Here is a 20847-nt window from a genome sequence, read left to right on the forward strand (position 1 = left end):
AACACGAATTAGGTTTGTATCATATTATCTTAAGGATTCTGAAAATAAACACTATACAGTATAAATGAAGACTTTGGATTCATTTTTAAAAACTACTGGTGTATGACAGGTTTATAATAACGTTAGTTAACTATGGATAGGTTACATCAACTGTCGGAAACAAAGTTATGACTTCAAATCAAAATACAAAACGTACTGGCTCAATTTGCAACTCCAAAAGGAAAGTTAAAGGAACCCAGAATTTTTTCTGCTTCTTGGACAAAAGTGAATAAATAAGGCAGATGATGAGTTAAACTATTAAATTGTAATGTCTCACATGACATCCAAGTGTTTGAGAACTTTCGGGCTGTTTCTGTTTTTAAAAAGACATTCAAAGCCCCAATGGAGGGTTCAAAAAGTGAATGTCATACACTGAAACTATTAACAAATCTTCCATTTATTTGAAGCAATTCAATTTCAAAAACTTTTAAGTTACAGCAGTCACAGAAGAAAAAAAAACAGGGAACAGTCAGAAACAAAATAATCAGGAGTGCTGCATTTTTTTGTTTTTAACACTGTCATGGCTTTATTCAAAACACAGTTGCACAAAAGTATTAACTTCAAAGTTTTTTAAGGACAGTTTTGAGGAATTTAACACACTATATACATACTGCCATACAAAGAGCATTAAAATAGGACCAAAAACTTCTACAAAATATAAAACCCACCCTTACTTATTTGCATGAAAATACCACCCACAAAGCTAAATAAGTCTTAAAAAAGTCATTTGGAGGCTCTAAATGTTGTTTTCAAACCAAAGAACTCTAATTTTGATTGCACAACAAGACGATTGATAAAGTCAGTATATAGATTTCATTTTAAAAATAAGTATTTTATAGTCTGGCATATACTCTGTGATGAGAATTCTTAGGGACTACAACAGGGCATTTCAAATGTTAAGAAGGAGTAAAATGTTAGCCTTTTGGAGATTCCAATTCCCCCCTCAAAACTTATTCCAAGAGTTTTATTTCAGTCACTTGTGCAACGTTTTTAGTTTACCCACAAATAACTTCGTAGTTTTTACTCTAAAACCCAAAGTCATACATTTGAAACTAAAAAAGAAGTTCTTTACTCAGTAATTTAAATGTGTCCCAGTAACTTCAATTACTTTGCTGAATGCTAACTTTACAAAAACTTACAGATATCCAAAACAAAGCAGAAAAACATTTAGATAGCCAAGAATTTCAAAAGCAATTGCCTTGACCGTGGAGCCTCCACAACAAAAAGGGGATGTACTTTTCTATTGTTATTATATTTAGTAGCCATATATAGAAACACACATTTGTCCTGAAATATTTTTGATTTTTAATGGACATCCACTTGAAAATAAATCTTAATCTTGAATACTGATTTAGTTTCAAATATGTTTCCAACTGCCCAGTATATTCCAATTAAAAGCTATATCTGGTAATACCTTAAAACTATAAGAATAATGAAAGGTTCTACTCAGAAAAATTAGAAATACTTTGCAGTGTGGTATCTAAATCGTTTGGGAAGCTAACTTGAAAATTTGACTTGAATGTCTCATTAATTATCAACAGGCAATAGTTCTGACTTTTGAGGAATATTAATTCTGCTTCTGAAAGCCTCCTCTACTTTTCTTTCTGCATCCTAATAATACGGTCTGTACATCTTGTCAATCAAAAATGATTTACAGTAAGCAGAATCTGTTGCATACAAATGTACTGGTAATAATATTCATATCTCAGAAAATACTCAATTTCTTTCACTTAGCTTGTTTAAAACTGAGACAGTCTGAAAAGGTGGTTGAGGTATAAAAGACTAAAAGTTTTCCTGGGTATCGCATGAGTTTCCCAACTTTTTTTTGAGATAGAGGGAGAGGAGTGAAAAGAGAAATGAAAGTGATTATAAAGGAATTGCTGGGAGGAAAATAAAGAATGCACATTTAAAAACAAAATGACCAACCTACTAGTATGTTGTAATCTTCAGCCTGAAAAAGAAAGGGCTCACCTGCATGTCTCTGAACACATCTCTCTTAACTTCAAAAAGAAAATCGTATTAGTCACCTGACTTTAAGTTTTCAGAAGCCTCCACAAAAGCTATGAACTATATTGTTGAGTAGAACCTTTACTATTCTGCTCCTACTTTCCAAGCTACTCAAGTGACAAAAAAGCATCCAAATACCCTTAGCCAAAAAAAAAAAAAAAAAAAAAGTCATTGCCTTCAAACTAAAGATCTCTGGGTCACCTCTAAAAAAATAACCAACTTCTCATTCAAGAGACTTCATTTCATATTCCAGCTGATCGTGATTTCCATTAACTATAAATAACTTTAAAACCTTATGAGTGAAATGCACCAAACTACGCCTGTGTAAAAGTGATCATGTTTTAATTACGGGCTAAAAATAACTAATACAATGAGCTTGAATGAGAAAAATGAAGATTCTAAATAAATTGCTAGGGAATTTCACAACGGGGTCAATGAAAATGTTTTCTCTACATATAGTATGATCATTAACAGACTAGTAAATCTTATTTGGAATGATAAGGCAAAAATAGTAAAACCACACTTTTCCTATAAAAAGTTACAGGTTATTTTCCATAGGGTTCACTATGGTACATGAAGAAACAAAGAAGATGTGATCACTCTATTGCACACCCAGGAACTTTAGGGAATCTAGTCTTAGAATGATCTAGTCGTCTTCTTCATCTCCATCGTCTTCAGCATCTCGTTTCCTTTTTTCCCCTCGAAGACCTTCTTCTTCTGAAGGAAGAGTGAAAGAAAAATTGTAAAGTACTCAATTTTAACAAATGAGTACCTGTTAAATTACAAAGTTTTGAATCTATCTTAGTGAAAACTTAATGGCATAAAAAAAATTACAGGTTTGGGGCGCCTGGGTGGCTCAGTTGGTTAACCATCCGACTTCAGCTCAGGTCATGATCTCATGGTTAGTGGGTTCGAGCCCTGCAACGGGCTCTGTGCTGACAGCTGAGAGCCTGGGGCCTGGAGCCTGCTTTGGATTCAGCGTCTCCCTATCTCTCTGCTTCTCCCCTGTTCATGCTCTGTCTCTCTCTCTCAAAAAGAAATAAACATTAAAAAAAAATTTTTTTTAATTATAGGTTTAAGTTTCCTCTCTGAAAATTTTTCAATTTTAGTGTATTATAAAGGCTTAATAGACAGAAATCCATAAATAATGACAGCTTGCTGTGCACCCTTGTGGCCAAATCATGAAGTACAGATCAAGAAACTAGGGGCTTGTCATTACAAGAATTATTAGCGAATTTTTAAATTTATTTTGAAAGACCTAGGTAAAGAGGACTAGAGAGCATTATTTGAGAATTCCACTGCTCTTCTCTTGAGAGATAAGGCTTCACCCTCTTCAAAATGAAAGACCTAAGAAAGTAATAAATTGAGGCTCAAGGTTCCATGATCTCTTCATACCATTTTAAAAATAAATGTTAGAGTGGTGCCTGGGTGGCTCAGTCGGTTAAGTGTCCGACTTTGGCTCAGGTCATGATCTCACAGTTCGTGGGTTCTAACCCCGCATAGGGCTCTGTGCTGACAGCTGAGCCTGGAGCCTGCTTTGGGATTCTCTGTCTCCCTCTCTGCTCTTCCCCTGCTCGTGCTCTGTCTCTCAAAAATAAATAAACGTTAAAAAAAATTTTTTTTTAATAAAAATAAATGTTAGAGGCTGGTTTTTTGTTTGTTTTTTAATGAAATTATTGAATGCCCTGAGAACATTACTCTTTTAAAAAGGTTTTAGGGGTGCCTGGCTGGCTTGTTACAAGGAGCATAAGACTCTTGATCCCAACCAAGGTCATGAGTTCGAGCCCCACGTTGAGTGTAGAGATTACTTAAATCAATTTTAAAAGAAAAAGGTTTCATACTTCTCAAGGTGCTCTATGTTACCAAAATCAATTACAATTTGAATTATAGACTCATTTGTTAAAGTATATATGAATAATAGCTGTAACTTGAATATTAGGATTTCTTTAATGGCTAATGTAACTCACCATCTTCTTCCTCTTCTTCCCCTTCTTCAACATAGTCATCATCATCTTCTTCATCCTTGAAAATCAAATATTCGATTGGAGAATAAAAAGCCATGACACATATTTTTCACTGTTTGGTAATAATACATTCCAACAAGAGCAAAAAACTATGGTCATTCTACATTCTGACAACCTGTGCCTAACTTACATAGGTGTTTTCTAGGAACCCAACTAAATCTAGATTCTGTATGAAAGTAATTTATGTTTTGGACCAGCACTGTTCAAAAGAACTTTCTGCAACAATGGAAATGTTCTGTATCTATGCTGTCCACATGTGGCTACTGAGCATTTAAAATGTGACCAGTACAGGGGTGCCTGGCTGGCTCAGTCAGCAGAACATGCAACTTTTTTTTTTTAAAGTTTATTTATCCATTGAGAGAGAGAGAGAGGGAGAGGGGCGGGGGGGGGGGGGGGGAGAGAGAGAGAGTGTGTGTGTGTGTGTGTGTGTGTTTGTGTGTGTATGTGTGTGTGCAAGTGGGATAGGGACAGAGAGAGGGGGAGAGAGAATCCCAAGCAGGCTCTGCACTGTCAGCATGGAGCCCAATGTGGGACTCAAACCCACAAACCGTGAGACATCGTGACCTGAGCTGAAATCAAGAGTTGGACGCCTAACTGACTGAGCCACCCAGGCGCCCCAAAGTGTGCAACTCTTGATCTTGCAGTTGTGAGTTCGAGCCCCGTGTTGGGTGTAGAGATTACTTAAAACTAAAAAAAATCTTAAAAAATAAATGAAGTAAATAAAAATAAAAAAATAAAATGTGACCAGTACAAACAAGGAACTAAATTTTTCATTTTATTTTAACTTAAATAACGAAATATGTCCAGTGGCTACTATAATGGACAGAGTACCTTTAGACTATTTCAAAGGAAGGTCTTCTATTTTATAGAGTGAGAAAGTAATTACCTGAATTCTTGCCCCAACATAGTAATATGCACTAAATATGTCACTTAATCTCTCTAGACCTCAGTTTTCCTTTTTTTTTTTTTAATGTTTATTTTTCAAAGAGACAGAGCATGAGTCGGGGAGGGGCAGACAGAAGGAGACACAGAATCTGAAGCAGACTCCAGGCTCTGAGCTGTCAGCACAGAGCCCGACGTGGGACTCGAACTCACAAACATTGAGTTCATGACCTGAGCCGAAGTTGGACACTTAACCGACTAAGCCACCTAGGTGCCCCTGGACCTCAGTTTCCTAATCAATAAAAGAAAGTATTCATCTAGAAAGATCTACAAGTTCCTTCTATATCTAAAAATCTACACATCAAAACAGCAAAAAAATCACACAAAAAAGTCACAAAACTTGATCTACAACTCTTGTGAAAGAGCTGTTCGGGATAGCTAAGATGTAAACATAGCCTTGAAACATCATAACTTTTTTTTTTTTTTTTTACTTTAACCAATTGGGATACGAATCTCTAAAGTGCACTACGATTTTATGCTAACAAACCTTTCCCTTGCATAATCAGTCATCATTTTGACCATGAACATTATACTCATTAGTGTATGCTATTCCCTCAGAGCCTATTAATATATGTAGGATGGTTTTCTCCTTTTAAAAATGACCCTCACCTCTACTTTTAATTGTACCTTTTCCTAGTTTTCGTGCCTTCTCTTTTACAGTAGGTTACTACTTCAATTTTAATCTGCTATGGATTCAGAAAATAGATCAATAAGCTTATTAGAGATTTGAATATAAAAGAGAAAATAGGTTTAGAATAACAGCTGAAACACTGTCCTACAAAGAAAATGTCTTTGGTTACTTTATGTTGGCTATTCAGAGGCCTTTTACACTTACTGCCAAATAGTTGAGTTCTACTATATGTTTGAAAAAAATGACACCAATCTAGGGTCTCCCCTCCAACCCCACAAAAGTTTACTGCTCCTTAAAAATATTTTAATTGGCAGGGCACGTGGGTGGCTCCATCGGTTAAGTGTCTGACTTCAGCTGAGTTCATAATTTCATGGTTCGTGGACTCGAGCCCCATATCAGGCTCTGTGCTAACAGTGCAGAGCCTGCTTTGGATTCTGTGTCTCCCTCTCTTTCTGCCCCTCTCCCACTCACTCTTTATCTCTTTCAAAAATAAACATAAAAGAAACACTTTAATTGGCAAATGTCAAGAATTGCTGGGTATTGAAGGAAAATTTGTACAACCCATCCCTTTCACAGTATCCATAGCCCCATTTGTGTCTAGAAATACTAAACAGAACTTAATTTCCCAGCACGTAGCTAGGATCCCCTGAGAAACTCAACTGCACAACACTCATATCAGAAATCAGTCTTATACAATCAATTCAAATACTGAAAAGCATTCTATACCAGAACATCATCAAGCTACAAGGAGCAGAAGAAATAGATGGGGTAGCCAATAGTATAAAAAGGAACCACAGTAAAAATCAGGAGAACCTAAAGCCTTAAACTAAAGAGGAAAAGAAAGGAAGAGAGAAGGGTAGAGGAGAGAGGGGACAGGAAGAGGAAGGAAAGGGAAAGAAATAAAAAGAAAGAAAAACAAGGGACACATTTTAAACATCTCCTATCTGCAAATGATAAGTGAGGATATTTAAATATTTGCAATTTTTTAAAAAACAGTGGAGACACTAATCACATTTATTCCTTAATTTAGAAAAGCCCAAGTCTCAAAAGCTAATTACTTCTCTGGATTTTGCTTTAAACAAAATATGGTTCAACTAATTGATTCATGGAGTGGCTCAGTCAGTTAAGTATCTGACCTTTTTTTTTTTTTTAATTAACATTTTATTTATTTTTCAGAGACAGAGTGTGAGTGGGGGAGGGTCAGAGAGCGAGGGAGACATAGGATCCCAAGCAGGCTCCAGGCTCTGAGCTGTCAGCACAGAGCCCAGCAGGGGCTGGAACCCACCAACTGTGAGATCATGACCTGAGCTGAAGCTGGGTGCTAAACCAACTGAGCCACCCAGATGTGCCAAGTATCTGATTCTCGATTTTGGCTCAGGTCATGATCTCACAGTTTGTGAGTTCGAACCCCACATCAGGCTCCGTGCTGTCAGTGCAGAGCCTGCTTGGGATTCTCTTTCTTTCTCTCTCTCCCTCAAAAATAAATAAATAAACTTTAAAAAGTTGATTCATGTTTTTAAGCCTTTTTTATTTTTTATTATTTTTTTAATGTTTATTGAGAGAGAGAGAGAGGGAGCAGGGGAGGGGCAGAGAGAGGAGAGAGAGAGAATCCCAAGCAGGTTCTGCGCTGTCAGCACAGAGCCCAGCGTGGGGCTCAATCTCACTAACCTTGTGAGATCATGACCTGAGCCAAAATCAAGAGTCAGACGCTTAACCAACTGAGCCACCCAGGCATCTCTAAGCCTTTTTTTAAACTGAAGTAGACTTGACACACCATGTTACATTAGTTTCAGGTGTACAACATGGTGATTCAGCAAGTCTATATCTTATGTTACACTCACCACAAGTATAGCTATCATCTAAGCCTTTAGTTTTTAATGTCATCTATTAGATGATACCCCTCAATAAAGACTCAGCTTTCATCAGTGACTTGTTCAGTAGAAACCATGATCTTTTCCCAATTAATGGGAAATAACATGTTTCCTCATTGTACTATGACAGTACAGGGGCACCACAATTCCCAATTCTTCTACAGCCCCCATCCCCATTTTTAACGAAATGTCCTACAGATACATCAAGACCTTCTTTATCCATATTAATTCCTTACCTCTAAAGAGCAGATGAAATAAAAATATTACTCAAACCATGCAGGTACTACACTGACTTAACATCGTGGGAATTACCTCAGAGATTTTTGCTCTATACTGGACTGTGTCACTTTTAACATTTCCCAATATTCAGTGGAATGATAAACACAAACATCAGCAGTCAGTTGAAAATCATTTTAATGTTTATTTCTTTTGGGAGACAGTGCGTGGCTCCACGCCACCAGAGCCCGACAGAGGGCTTAAACTCACGAACCACAAGATTATGACTTGAGCCAAAACCAAGACTCAGACGCTTAACACACTGAGCCGCCAAGGCGCCCCCGTTGAAAGTCATTTTTAGGGGCAGGTGCCTGGATGGCTCAGTCAGTTGAGCATCCGACTTCAGCTCAGGTCATGATCTCGCAGTTTGTGAGTTCAAGCCCCTCATCAGGCTCTGTGCTGACAGCGTGAATCCTAGAATATGCTTCAGAATCTGTGTCTCCCTCTCTCTTCCCCTCGTCTGCTTGCCTCTGTCTCCATCTCAAAAATAAATAAACATTATGGGGTGACTGGGTGGCTCAAGTTGGTTAAGCATCCGACTTTGGCTCAGGTCATGATCTCCCAGTTCGGGAGTTTAAGCCCCACATCAGGCTCTGTGCTGACAGCTCACAGACTAGAGCCTGCTTCGCATTCTGCGTCTCCCTCTCTCTGCACCTCCGCCCCCCCCCCTCAAAAATAAATAAACGTTAAAAATTTTGGGGGAAAAAAATGAATAAATAAATAAATAAACATTAAAAAAAACTTTTTAAGGTTTTAAACTACTTAATACTAGGGGTGCCTGGATGGCTCAATCGGTTATGCATCTGACTTTTGATTTTGGCTCAGGTTGTGATCTCATGGTTCATGAAATCAAGCCCCAGGACAGACTCTGAGTGGGTAGTACAGAGTCTACTTGAGATTCTCTCTCTCCCTCTCTACACTCCTCCCCCTCCTTATAAATAAATAAATAAATAATAGAATTATATCAGAGAAAAATTATCATCAGTGATATTACCTATCTAACCAATGTAAAGGTCATTAGGAAAACAAATAATGCTAACAATTCCTAGTCTAAATCAAGAGATATTATTTTTAATAATAAAAAACTTTGAATTATTAACATAAAATAATAATTTAACAACATTAGGAGAAAATAATAATTCCCAGGGGCTGAAGATCATTTGTTCAAGTCAACTGACGTTTTCTGTGAGCTTACTATGTTCCTATCAATGCACTAGATGCTGAGATACAAAGATAAATGGCCCTTCCCTCAAGGAGCTCACCCTCAAGTAGAAAGTGGCCAAATAAACAAGTTTTTACAAAAGTGTCTATAGGCAATAAAGCCTAATCAAGGTTCAAAGGTAACACAGGAAGGAGTAGTTATCTATGAAAACTTACAGAAAGCTTCAATAATGAAGCAACTCCAAAACAGTTTTTAAAGAGTCTGCAATGCATGATTTGCATAGTAGTCACAGGAGTATATATACATAAGTGGCTTGGTCATGGACTTGTACATAAAATCAGTGTACTTTACAAGCTTTACTATACTTATGTTTACCTCAGTAAGAACAGAAAATAAAGTTCACCAGAGAGCATGGGTAGAAAGTCACTACAGATAGAATACACAATGTAGCTACAGTCAGAAAGGCAAGAAATAGCTCAGTGTGACAATTTAATTTGGTACTGAGGGAGAAGAGGCTAGAGGAGGAAGCAGGGGCTTATAATGATGGGCCTTGTATGTCTTGGTGGCAACAGGGAAACAAAGTGATTTATGCAGCCTGGTGACATGGTCTCATTTGCATTCAGAGTACCCAAGCACATACTGTGGATGATACACCTTTGTGGTGACACTGTATTCAAAGAGACCATTTGGAAAGCTACTACAAAACCATTAGCAAGACATAATTAGGGGAAAGGAAAGTCTTCTTGAGTGCCTACGATGTGCCGGGGACTAGATACTTTAAGTGTATTATCCTGTCAGTTCCTTAAAATAATCCTAAGAAGTTAGTATAATCTCCGTTTTATAAATGCAGAAGCTGAGGCTCAGAAACGTTTCTAAAATGTTCTCCGCCGTCCCACACCACTGAGGGCTGAGCGGTTTTGAACAATAGCTGGGTGGTAAAATTAATGGGGGTTTGCGATTATCTGGATACACTGTGAGCTGACGGACAGTGGGAAAAAGGACAGGCAGACAGATACATGCAGACCCACAAGTCAGGAACAGCTTTCAGCTTTCCACTCAACTTCCTACTTTAGGACTTGACCTTAGGTCTAAATGGCTTTCAGTGCAGGTAAAAAGTGCCTATTCACCTGGATTTCTTCTTTCATTAAGTAGGAGAGGCCCACTTCCTCTTCTCCCTCTCCCAGTTCTGAGCCTGCCTCCTCCTCCTCCTCCTCCTCCTCCTCCTCTTCTTCCTCCTCCTCGTCCTCCTCCTCCTCCTCATAGCCTTCTGGTGGACCAGCTTCATCTTCCTCTTCGTCTTCGTCATCTTCATCTCCGTCTTTAAAAATATTTTGAAAGATGAACAAATGGCTGGGAAAAATGTTTCTTGCTAGTATGTCGATCCTATTTTCCCTTGTCCCAATCACCTCAAACTCTTAAGCCAACGGGTGGGTGGAAAGTATCCCAGGGTGATTTTCTTTTTTTTAAGACTTCCCTTTTGTAACATCCTCCTTTACTATTTGAGAAACATGGCTTCTAAATACTGAACTGTTTCCAACATATAGATTGTCATCAAAACGTTGCATGCACTAGGGGCGCCTGGGGGGCTCAGTCCACTAAGCGTCCCACTTCAGCTCAGGTCATGATCTCGCAGTTTGTGAGTTGGAGCCCCACGTTGGGCTCTGTGCTGACAGCTCAGAGCTTTGGAGCCTCCTTCGGATGCTGTGTCTCCTTGTCTCTCTATCCCTTCCCCACTCTCACTCTGTTTCTCTCTCTCAAAAATAAGTAAACGTTAAAAAAAAATTCTTTAATAAATAAAAAATGAAATGTTACATGCACTAAACTTTATTTTATTTTGTGGACACTTCAAAGCCCTTTTATCTATCATTCCATTCCATCATTTTCTAACATTGTTTATCCTTCAAATTTCTTTTTAGAGTAAAAAACTTTTTTTTTAAATATTTATTTTTGAGAGAGAGGGAGTGCAAGTGGGGGAGGGGTGTGGAGGTGGGGGACAAAGGATCCCAAGCAAGCTCCCTGCTGACAGCAGAGAGCCTGATGTGGAACTCAAACCCAGGAACCTCGAGATCATGACCTGAGTCAAAGTCAGACGCTTAACCAACTGAGCCACCCAGGCACCCCGTTACAGTAAAAAACTTTTATGGGGTCTTTTATTTGAACAGGTCATGATCTCAAGGTTCATGAGAAGGGGAGCCCCGGGCTGTGCTCTGCGGCTGACAGCACAAAGCCTGCTCCGGATTCTCTCTGCCCCTCCCCCACTTGCGCTCTCTGATGCACTCTCTCTCAAAATAAATAAACCTAAAAAAAAAAAAAAAACTTTTCAACCAAGAATAATAAACAGTATTCTATAACTAACAAGATCCATTCCATCATCTGTTAGTCACCCATTTATCCAAACATGTATATTCAGTATCTAATTTCAGAACATTTTCATCACCCCCCCTCAAAAAAACCCATACACATTTACAGTCACTCCCCAATCTCCTCTCCCCCAGCCCTGGTGACCACTACTCCACCTTCTATGAATATGCCTATTCTGGACATGCCATACAAATGAAGTCATACAAAATGTGGCCTTTTGTGTCTGGCTTTTTTCACTTCATAGAATGTTCTCAAAGGTACAGCATTTATCAGTGCCTCATTCATTCTTATGACAGAATAATATTTCATTGTATGGACATATCACATTTTGTTTATCCATCAGTTGATAGGCCATTTGGATTGTTTCCATTTCTTGGCTATTATGGATAACACGCAAGGAATGGTTCCTTTTTTTAAAAAAAAAAAAGGTACTATTTTAAAAGTTACCACTTTTACTAGGTGGTGGTTACACAGTTTATACAGATATAAAATTTTCATGGGGCTTGGTACTACAATAATCATTAAATTCCCCAAGCTACCAGAAATCTTAAAGAAGAAACACAGGATTAGGGCTTTGGGTTTTTAAATTTTTCTTCTTACTAATCTCTTTTTTTTCCCCCCAACACCTAAATATCCAGACCCAATCTAAATTGCACGGCTAGACTGGAGGCTGTATTTATAGACATTAAGAATGATTACCCTCATCGTCCTCTTCTTCTGAGTCCGGTGCCTCGTTATCATCCTGGTCAAATCCATCTAGGTAAGTGATTTGCTGCAGCAGTTCAAAAATACTTTCTCTGTAATCCTCCAGGTTTGTGATCTCACAGTTAAACAAGTCAAGGCTTTTCAAATTTTTAAGATTTTGCTGGAAAAGTAAAAAGTTAAAGCTTACATTTCAAGATTTTAAATACTATATTACTTCTTTGTAATTCATGAACCAGAAAACACATATTTGAAATCAGAATGATTTTTGGATCTTTCGCATTTTATAATGAAGGGTTATTGTATCAATTCTCTTAATGAGGCCCCAGGATGCAAGTATCACAAGGGAAGGGGCTTTATTCTGTTCACCACTGTAACTGCAGCACCTGATTAGTGCCTTACTATGGTAGCCACTTAATAGATTCTGTTGACAAAATATGTGCATAAATAGACAATAACAACATTGTGGTTAGCTTATATCTAGTCAAGCTTATTGTCAACAATTTTTACCTCCTCCCAAGCTTTTCTTTAAATCAGAGCAGCAGGGGCCCCTGAGTGGCTCAGTCAGTTAAGCATCCAACTTCAGCTCAGGTCATGATCTCAAGGTTCGTGGGTTCAGGCCCCACACAGGGCTCTGTGCTGACAACTCAGAACCTGGAGCCTGCTTCAGAGTCTGTGTCTCCCTCGTTCTCTGTCCCTCCCCCGCTCGTGCTTGGTCTCCCTCTCTCTCTCTCTCAAAAATGAATAAACATTTTAAAAAATCTTTAAAAGAAGTAAAAGCAGTAACCATCTAGATCAAAACATGTAAGAAATTCAGAAGTTTCAAAGAGTGAAATATAAATCAATAATGAAATATAAATCAATAAAACAGAAGCAAATCTCAGAAAATCAACCAAAAAAGAGAAAGTCCAGAGACTTTCCACTTACCAGAGCTTCTACTGTACTGAGATCTTTGATTTTGTTTCCACTCAGATTGAGGTAGGTAAGATTTGGACATTTCTCTGCCAGGACTTCCAAGCCTCCCGAAATTATATTGTCACTGAGTTCCAACTAAATATTCAACATGGAGAGAAAACAAACCATGGTGAAGGCTTAGGGCAGATCAGATTTTCAAAATATATCCATGTGAAGAAGAAAAACAATTGCCATTCTCTCTAGCTTCAAGAAACTGTCACAAATTATTAATTTCCAAATTCCCACCTACAAATGCCAAATAATATATTAGAACCCCTACAGAGTAAGCTTATAACCCTAGTTTGGCTCCAGTCGTGTTATAGTTGGATCTTTATGTTTCAGAGAAAAATATTTGGTAGATATTAAATCCAAATTCATGTCATAAAGCAATTTCATTATTAAATGTAAATTTCTAAAAGCATTAATAGAGCTGATTCCAAAATCTTACATAACCCTTTTTCTTATCTGTAGAAGTTTGGAAACTTCTAATTAGAAGGCAGAATGGTTGTTTCACTTGGCCAAAACCTGGGCCTCAAAATTATGATGATTTCAAGCTTAATGCCAACTTACCTTTCGAAGTTTATTTAAGCTGGGCAGCCGGGCCAGTGAACTTAGTTCCACGTTAGCCATACTCAGAAACTCTAGTTTTTTAAAAGTATCATTCAGGCCCTCAATTTCCCCATTGACACATAGGCAATTATCGAGGACTAATTCTGTCACCTGTAAGACAGAAAATGAATGAGTCTTTACTTTGCAATCTGTTCAGCAAAAGATCTGAGTCTTGACACACTGGAAACATGAAGATAAAACCATCAGTCCTGGGGCGCCTGGGTGGCTCAGTCAGTTAAGCATCAGACTTTGGCTCAGGTCATGATGTCGTGGTTTGTGGGTTTGAGCCCCACCTTGGGCTCTGTGCTGACAGCTCAGAGCCTGCTTGGGATTCTCTCTCTTCTTCTCTCACTGCCTCTCCCCCACTCCTGCTTTCTCTCTCACAAAATAAATAAACTTTAAAAAAAGAATACATCAATCCCCTTACCCAGATCCTTTTCATTCTCTCCTCCCCCACCAAAATCTGAAATACAATCTAAAGTCATCATTATAAGTTAACCTTTTAAATTTAAACTTAGACCAATTAGTTCAATGCCTGTTGAAATCACTGATGCAGGGGAAAAAAACTTTGAAAAAGGTCCCATGTGAAACTTGCTTCTGCCCCTGATGAGAAGGACTGTCAACATGAGAGCATATACTTTACAGTGAGGTGATGCCTGGGCTACTGGTAAAGAATTCCAGGGAGCTGCCCTAAAGCATAAGGGCGAAGAAAGGAAACTATTTTATTCATGTTTCCAGTTTAAATTCCTTGATCTTTGGTTGATAAATGCCACCATAACTCCCAAATACCTTATTACCCTTCGTGAAGAAATGTTAGAAAGCTCATGCTGAGAAAGCTGGCTTTTAGAGGGGCCTAACAATGTCACCCAGAACGATACATCCTTGACAAAATGTTATTTCTCTGTAACACCTTCCTAGCATTTTTGTTTCTCCCACAGTGGGGGAGGGGGAGGGGCTGCATGCTCTATTAGGTCACAGTTGTAGAACAAAACTTGCTGCTGTGTGGACCTGGAAGGACTTAATCTTAAAGGGGAGACAGGAGACTCCGGCAGTCTATTCCCAATGCAAAAATATGTTTGAGGTATATTGAGGGCTAAAAATTAGCAACGAGGAATGCCACGTTCTCTAGTTGAGTATGACTTTGACAATTATTTTAGAGACCAGAGAAGGTATATGATCTGTTTAGAGGTAAGGAAGCCAAGGCCCAAAGGGTAAGAATGACTTGGCTAAGGTCACACAGCAGTTTGTATGACAGAGCCTCACTCTAAATCTTCTGACTCCTGGTCCAGCTGAGCGGGAGGAGAGAGAGCCACAAGATTTGGTGTCAGAAAGCCAGTTCTTCCACTTAAGTAACTTCACTGCCCCCGAGGGGACTCCATTTGCTACTTTGGGTTCTAGAACAATACAATCCACCTTACAAGTCCCTCCAAGGAGAAAGGTAAAAAACAAACACAAACAGGTTTTGTAAACAGTAAAGACCTATACAAATACAAGAGACCGTTATTACACCACAGGGGAGGAAGGAGAGACTGCAAAAAAGCAACATCCGGCACTCTCCAAAACTAGCAAGGAAATTACTACGGACAGGGTAAGTAAATGAAAGGGGGGTATGGAGGAGCAAATTCACTTTTCCAAACGAAGACATACAAAAGCATACTAAATGTGTGCTTCTGTAAGGCAGCTTTTTTTTTTCCTGAAGCCCCCAAAGAGTAGGCCCTAGAAAACTCCCATCTCTCTCTGGGGTGATAGCAGCGACTGTTTCCTCCTCCCCACCCTTTGCCAATTTCAAAGAAAAAGGGACTTAAAACACACACACACACACACACACACACACACACACACACACACACACATTAAGACCTTGGGTTCCCATTCTGCACGCCACCAGAGCCCACCGAACAGAGCCCACTCCTCCCCTGTGCTAGTATGCGCAGGCACCACCCCCACCCACCCCTGCAGAAAACAACTGTATCCTCATGTTCCACCTCTCGTGTTTATTTCAGAGGGCCGCAATTAACAAGACTCGACGCTTTCCTCGGCATTCTGGAGTGAGAGGTTCCTCACGGACCACGGGCCCCGCTCTCGCGACCCGCAGCTCCGACCCACAGGAAACCCCAGACGGGGCGGGGACTCCTCGAGGGAACAGGGGGTCGCCTCCCCGCCCGCGTGCCCGGCACCTCCGCCCCGGACGGAGAGGGCTGGGTGCAGCCGAGGAAGCGCCTTCAAACAGGAGGCGGAAACGCCTCCCGCCCGACCCCCGAAAAGTTGGCCGCGACCCGCCTCACGTGGCCCCTCCCAACCCCGTCTCTTTAACTGAGGCGACGGCAGCAAGAGCGCATCATTTAGTTTCGCCGAGCCCAGCTTTAACGCACAAAACTACTACGGCCCATTTGTTGAGTTCTGTGAAACCTTCTCCCGGGATCAAATTCGGAGTGACGGCCACTACGACACGACACGCCGAGTAGCATTACACCGCGGGGAGACCGAGGGGATTACGCCTCGCGTGCCCTCCCCACCTCCGGTCTCGGCGACGACTCCCAAAACTTACCCGCGGCCGCGGAACCGACCGCTGACCCAGATTCCGCCCGGCGGCGGGCGGCGCGCGCCGCTTCCCGGGGGAGTGGGCGCAGCCGGCGGCAGACGGTACGCGGACTCCGCCAGAGACCCCAGCCCGCGCCCGGCGCGACGTCAGACACCCAAGGGCCTCGAGGCCGCGGGCATCCCCCGAAAAAAAGAGTTGGCAGCGTTGCAGAAAAGTTGGACTAACTTCTCAGGCGACGATGGCTGCAGCGGGGGCAAGTGGGACCGGTGGGTCGCCCCCACGCCACCGGCCCCCAGGAGGAGGAGGAGGGGACGAGGCGGCGGAGCGGCCCCCAACACTCCGCTTCCTGCCCCCACCAGGACAGGACCCCCGACTCGAAGAGGGCTGAAGGAGGCTAAGCCCCCGGGTACACACAAAAACGCCCCTAGAAACTTAAACCTTCGCCATTTTTAAGTAGAAGATTTTAATGATTTAACACTTAAAATTAAATATTTCCCCCAAACCGTAACCTCAGGGTTACGGGGTTAACTCAATACCCCTCCTCAGACACCCACCCGGATCCCTACAAAGCCGATCTTCCCAGTACAGGTCCGGTGGGGAAGGGGAGGGGGCTGAGTCATCTCACCTCCTCCGGGGCTCTGTTCCTTAACTCCAGGTTAATCCTCTTCTTCATCTCCATGTCCTCCTCCTGCTCTTCTGCGGCTACTCCCTTCCCTTACCCTTTCCTGCCTTTCCCACTACCCCCAACCCTTAATTTTAAAAGATTTGTAAATGAATGAAAAGAAAAGCAAATATAAACGCCCACCACCACCAGATAGGTGTGGGGAAGAAAGAAGAGAATAGCAAATGGAGTCCAAGGAGTTGAGACTCTAACTCGACTGCCCCCACCTCCTTGTCCACACACTCGCGCGCACTCACACGCACACACACACACGCGCGCACACACACATACACACACACATATACACACACACACACACACACACACACACACACCCGCAGTTCCTTCCCCTTCAATGGCTGCTCTGAGACTGAGCCTCCATGACACGGCACCGCCAACCCCCTGGCCTACACTCCACCCACCTCCCGAATGTATTGGTCAAGTCTTCAGCATCGCACTGTTTCATTGGACTGCACAAATGTCCGTCAGTCTTCAGGGTGGACCTGAACCAGAAGTACTGTGTCTATTGGCTACGACCAAGCGCGCAGTTAACTCCGATAGGTCCAGGAGGGTGTTCGTCCTGGGGAAATGATTTTGAATCCCTGTAGCCCCCCTCCTTTTCTTTGTGTGGTTGGCGCGCTTTCCCTAGGCGTTCCGACGGTTTTGATGCCCGCTGGATTTGTTTGGGTTTTTTTGTTTTTAGTGTGAAAGGGAGGGAGAAAGCATCTTACGTGCCCAGGTTGCAGGACTGATAATTTGGTACACAGCACGCACGAGCTCTTGCCTTTTTAAAGCACCTTGCAGCCAAGGTGCGCCGCAACGTGCACATGATCTAAAAAGCGTGCCTTCATGGTACTGCCCTACTGGAGACAGTCTTCTGGTGCAGAACCAGAGCCGGGATAAAGATAGTATTTTAACTTCCACCCTGAAGGACTGAACAGTTTTGAAAGAAGTTGGGTGAAGTATGTAAGTTAGGCACCTTTAAACAAAACTACCCTGAAGGAATTGTTACTGGGGTAATTGTTGCTGTAATAAACACTAAGTCCTTGAAGGAAAAACAGTGCCGGACTAATGAAAATCAGACGTCGATTCGCATAGAAATGGTACCCCAATGCCTCTCCTTTCTAATTTCCCCTCGGTTGGTTTCAATGGATATCTGTAGGTAAAATGTGCCTTTAAAAGTCTGAATGCGAGTATAAACCAGCGGGATGCGTTTTGTTTGTTTGTTTGTTTTTTAATTTTGTCTTGAGCAGTCTAACTTTTCTCAGTTCTTGCTTAAATGTTGTCCTTCTCATTCCCTTACACCATTCTCAGGATAAACACCCAAAGAAATTCCAAATGATTTGGAGAAGAAAGTGGATGAATTAGTCCCAATTCCTCTCAGCGGAGTGCTTGTTGGTTATTTTTTCAGTTTCTCGGGTTAGAGACCTTTAAGGGTTTCAAACAAACTCCTCACCACTTTGCCACCACCTCTGCTTCTCCCACGCAGAGACACACCGCTCCTCAATTAGGCTTACATTTTAAATGTAAATATTTAGTATTTTGCATGTTAAGTACTTTAAGGGGAAAGAAAATAGTGATTATCTTCTCGATAAGTGTTTCCTTTGAAATCTTGAAAAGGAAATTTTGTGAAGACGAAAACAGGGAAAGGGAGAGCTTTTGGTATAAATGACTTGGGGCGTGGGGCAGTCAATTCAGCGTTAGTTAAGCTTGTTTTGTTTTCACACAGGCTAAAGGAAGCCAGGATGATCTGAAAACAACCAAATGGATTGAGGAACAGTTAAAGGAAGAGTTTTAAAAGGGGGGGGGGGGGCAGGAGTGGTGGAACAAAAGGGCTAAAAATAAACCTGAAAGTACATTTTAGTACTAGTTTGAGTAGAAGACCTATGGTTGGTCTCATCCCACCAGCCACAGTAGGGTTTGGAACTCTGGAATGGCATCCCAAAGAGTTCAGGGAAGGCGATTCAGATCTAGGAGCCATACACATATGAATCATAGTTGAGACTATGAGAAAAAAAAATAAGATACCCACAGAAAATATATTTAAGAGGAAGGCTATCCGGCAAAGGGGAGCAAAATGTGATTGAGGGGAAGGAGAGAGGGACTGTCTACCAAAATAATCAAAGAAACTAAGGAACAGGCAGAAAAGAATGAGTTGAGGGGCACCTGGGTGGCTCAGTCAGTTGAGCCCCCGACTTCCACTCAGGTCATGATCTCATGGTCCGTGGGTTTGAGCCCCCTGTCGGGCTCTGTGCTGACAGCTCAGAGTCTGGAGCCTGCTTTGGATTCTGTGTTACCCTCTCTCTCTGCTCTTCCCCCACTTGCGCTTTGTCTCTCTCTGTCTCTCAAAAATAAACATTAAAAAAAAAATGAGGTTGAATTTGAGGGCAGGCGATATATGGAAGCCAAAGCGTTTCAAAGAAGAGATGATTATTGAGGTTAAATGGTAGGACTTTTATATCAGAACACAGAATGGGAGAGCATGTTGGAAATAATCAATGTGGGGAAAGGCCATGAATTCGTTTTGCCATTGGATAATAGCTTCAGAAAATACACTGTAGTAAGCATAGACAGGGATCCACCAAAGTGAGCCTTCCCTTCCCTCCCACCATCCCATAATTCCCATCCACCTGTCATCTCTCATGTGCCTTACCTCACCTCTTTCTAGTCTTAATCAAGAAGCCAGGATAAGAAACTGGGCGAAGAAAGAGTCTCCAGAGGATTGGTGCACAGAAGGAAAGGTGTCAGGAAGAGGTTGGATGAAGAACATTACCAGGCTAGTAGATGGGTATATGGAGCTAAATGAAGGATGACAAAATAAAATAGGGTCAGGAGAAAAGCCAAACTCATGAACTAGGACACGTTTTAAGCTGAAGTAATACGGCAGAGTTTATTTTAAATGGCAGGATGAAAAATGAGGTTAAGTTATCAGAAGGTGGAGGAAAGCAAAGGAGCAAGGAATTGAATGAATGAGAGGGTAGTTGGGACCACTCCTCTAATCCACCAATAAGATGTACACATCAGGATATTATTTAGCTCAACATGCCTTTAATGTTCAAAAACTAAACTCACCTTCTGCTGCCGAATATCTTCTGTTGCCCCTCTAGATCCACTCTTCACCCTTCTCCACCCTGCTCTGTGACTCAAAACCCACAGAGTCCTGTGACTTCCTGAGTTTGGTGCATGGGAGAGGGCACTGGCAAAAGATCGGAAGTCTGGAGGACTGTGAGGTTGGAGTATTTATTCCTCAACTTCCTCGGTGGCAGGTTATAAGAGAGCTGAGTCTATTTACCAAAACCCACAGATCCTGTTAGAACTGTGGTGACCACCGTGATGTACCATCCAGATTTTCCTTCAGATACTACACTTGATCTTAGCCAAAAGGCCGAGAAGCGATTAGTTTCCCTCAGGAATGAGCGACTTATTCCCCCTGAATCTTGAGTAAATAAAGCATGGTTGTTCTTTTAAACTATTCAGTTTTGAGGTGATTTGTTACAGTGGATAACTAAGCAAGGGTATATACCCAAGGTCCTGTGCTTAGTAAATTGTGAAGATGAATCTCAAATCCAATTCCTGTGATCAAAATTAAGATATTTTTCCAAAGGTGGCCATTATAATCCTGTTTACTTTTTTTAATATTTATTTTATATTTGAGAGGAGGGGGAGAGGCAGAGAGAGGGAGACAGAGGATCCGAAGCAGGCTTGAATGCGGGAGCCCGAATTCACGGACAGTGAGATCGTGACCTGAGCCAGTCAGACACTTAACCAACTGAGCCACCAGGCGCCCCTATAATCCTGTTTAATTCTCAGATGCACAAAATGTTCTTCTCCCTGAAATATCATTCTTACTCCCTACTGATGCCCAGAATGCTACAAATAGATATTCGATATTATGACCCCTGTTGAGATACAAAAACTCTAGGAGAACTAATAAATAAACTTGATTATTCTATTAAAACTTAGTTGAAGATATTTATTAGATTTTTTTTAAGAAAAGGGTTTGATTGGCACCATGAATATTATAAAATAATTGAACTACCCTGCATTTTCCAGGTGTTTTCCAATT

The 20847-nt window shown here is 41.1% G+C and overlaps 1 protein-coding gene and 1 non-coding gene across 8 annotated transcripts; both read right to left on the reverse strand.

The window, feature by feature from the left end:
• Window positions 1–418: 418 nt before the first annotated feature.
• Window positions 419–19904, reverse strand: ANP32E (acidic nuclear phosphoprotein 32 family member E). Of its 7 annotated transcripts, none has more exons than XM_053214740.1 (7): window positions 19854–19904; window positions 13540–13689; window positions 12943–13065; window positions 12013–12178; window positions 10080–10270; window positions 4014–4068; window positions 419–2763 (listed from the first exon to the last, which is right to left on the reverse strand). In XM_053214740.1, the coding sequence occupies exons 2-7, from the start codon at window positions 13597–13599 to the stop codon at window positions 2693–2695; spliced, it is 666 nt and encodes a 221-aa protein (XP_053070715.1). In that variant the 5' UTR covers window positions 13600–13689; window positions 19854–19904; the 3' UTR covers window positions 419–2692. The 7 variants fall into 7 exon arrangements, 6 of the variants coding, with proteins under 6 accessions (XP_053070715.1, XP_026912091.1, XP_053070714.1 ...); XM_027056290.2 differs by lacking the exon at window positions 19854–19904 and adding an exon at window positions 16746–17192; XM_053214739.1 differs by lacking the exon at window positions 19854–19904 and adding an exon at window positions 16127–16632.
• An 87-nt stretch (window positions 19905–19991) lies between these two features.
• On the reverse strand, window positions 19992–20178 carry LOC113598402 (U2 spliceosomal RNA). Its single transcript, XR_003419060.1, has one exon. It is a non-coding gene; the product is annotated as a U2 spliceosomal RNA (small nuclear RNA).
• Between the last annotated feature and the right edge of the window lie 669 nt (window positions 20179–20847).

Source organism: Acinonyx jubatus, chromosome C1 (genome assembly GCF_027475565.1).
Source record: "Acinonyx jubatus isolate Ajub_Pintada_27869175 chromosome C1, VMU_Ajub_asm_v1.0, whole genome shotgun sequence".
NCBI classification, from domain to species: domain Eukaryota; kingdom Metazoa; phylum Chordata; class Mammalia; order Carnivora; family Felidae; genus Acinonyx; species Acinonyx jubatus.

What these genes read in the sequence shown, in the direction of transcription:
- ANP32E (XM_027056290.2), bottom strand. Translation starts at nt 16,799, where the DNA reads ATGGAGATGAAGAAGAGGATTAACCTGGAGTTAAGGAACAGAGCCCCG. An exon ending in GCTTAAATAAACTTCGAAAG is followed by an intron (nt 13,066 to 13,539) that starts GTAAGTTGGCAT and finishes TTGAATATTTAG; the next exon opens with TTGGAACTCAGTGACAATAT. An exon ending in TCAGTACAGTAGAAGCTCTG is followed by an intron (nt 12,179 to 12,942) that starts GTAAGTGGAAAG and finishes TTACTTTTCCAG; the next exon opens with CAAAATCTTAAAAATTTGAA.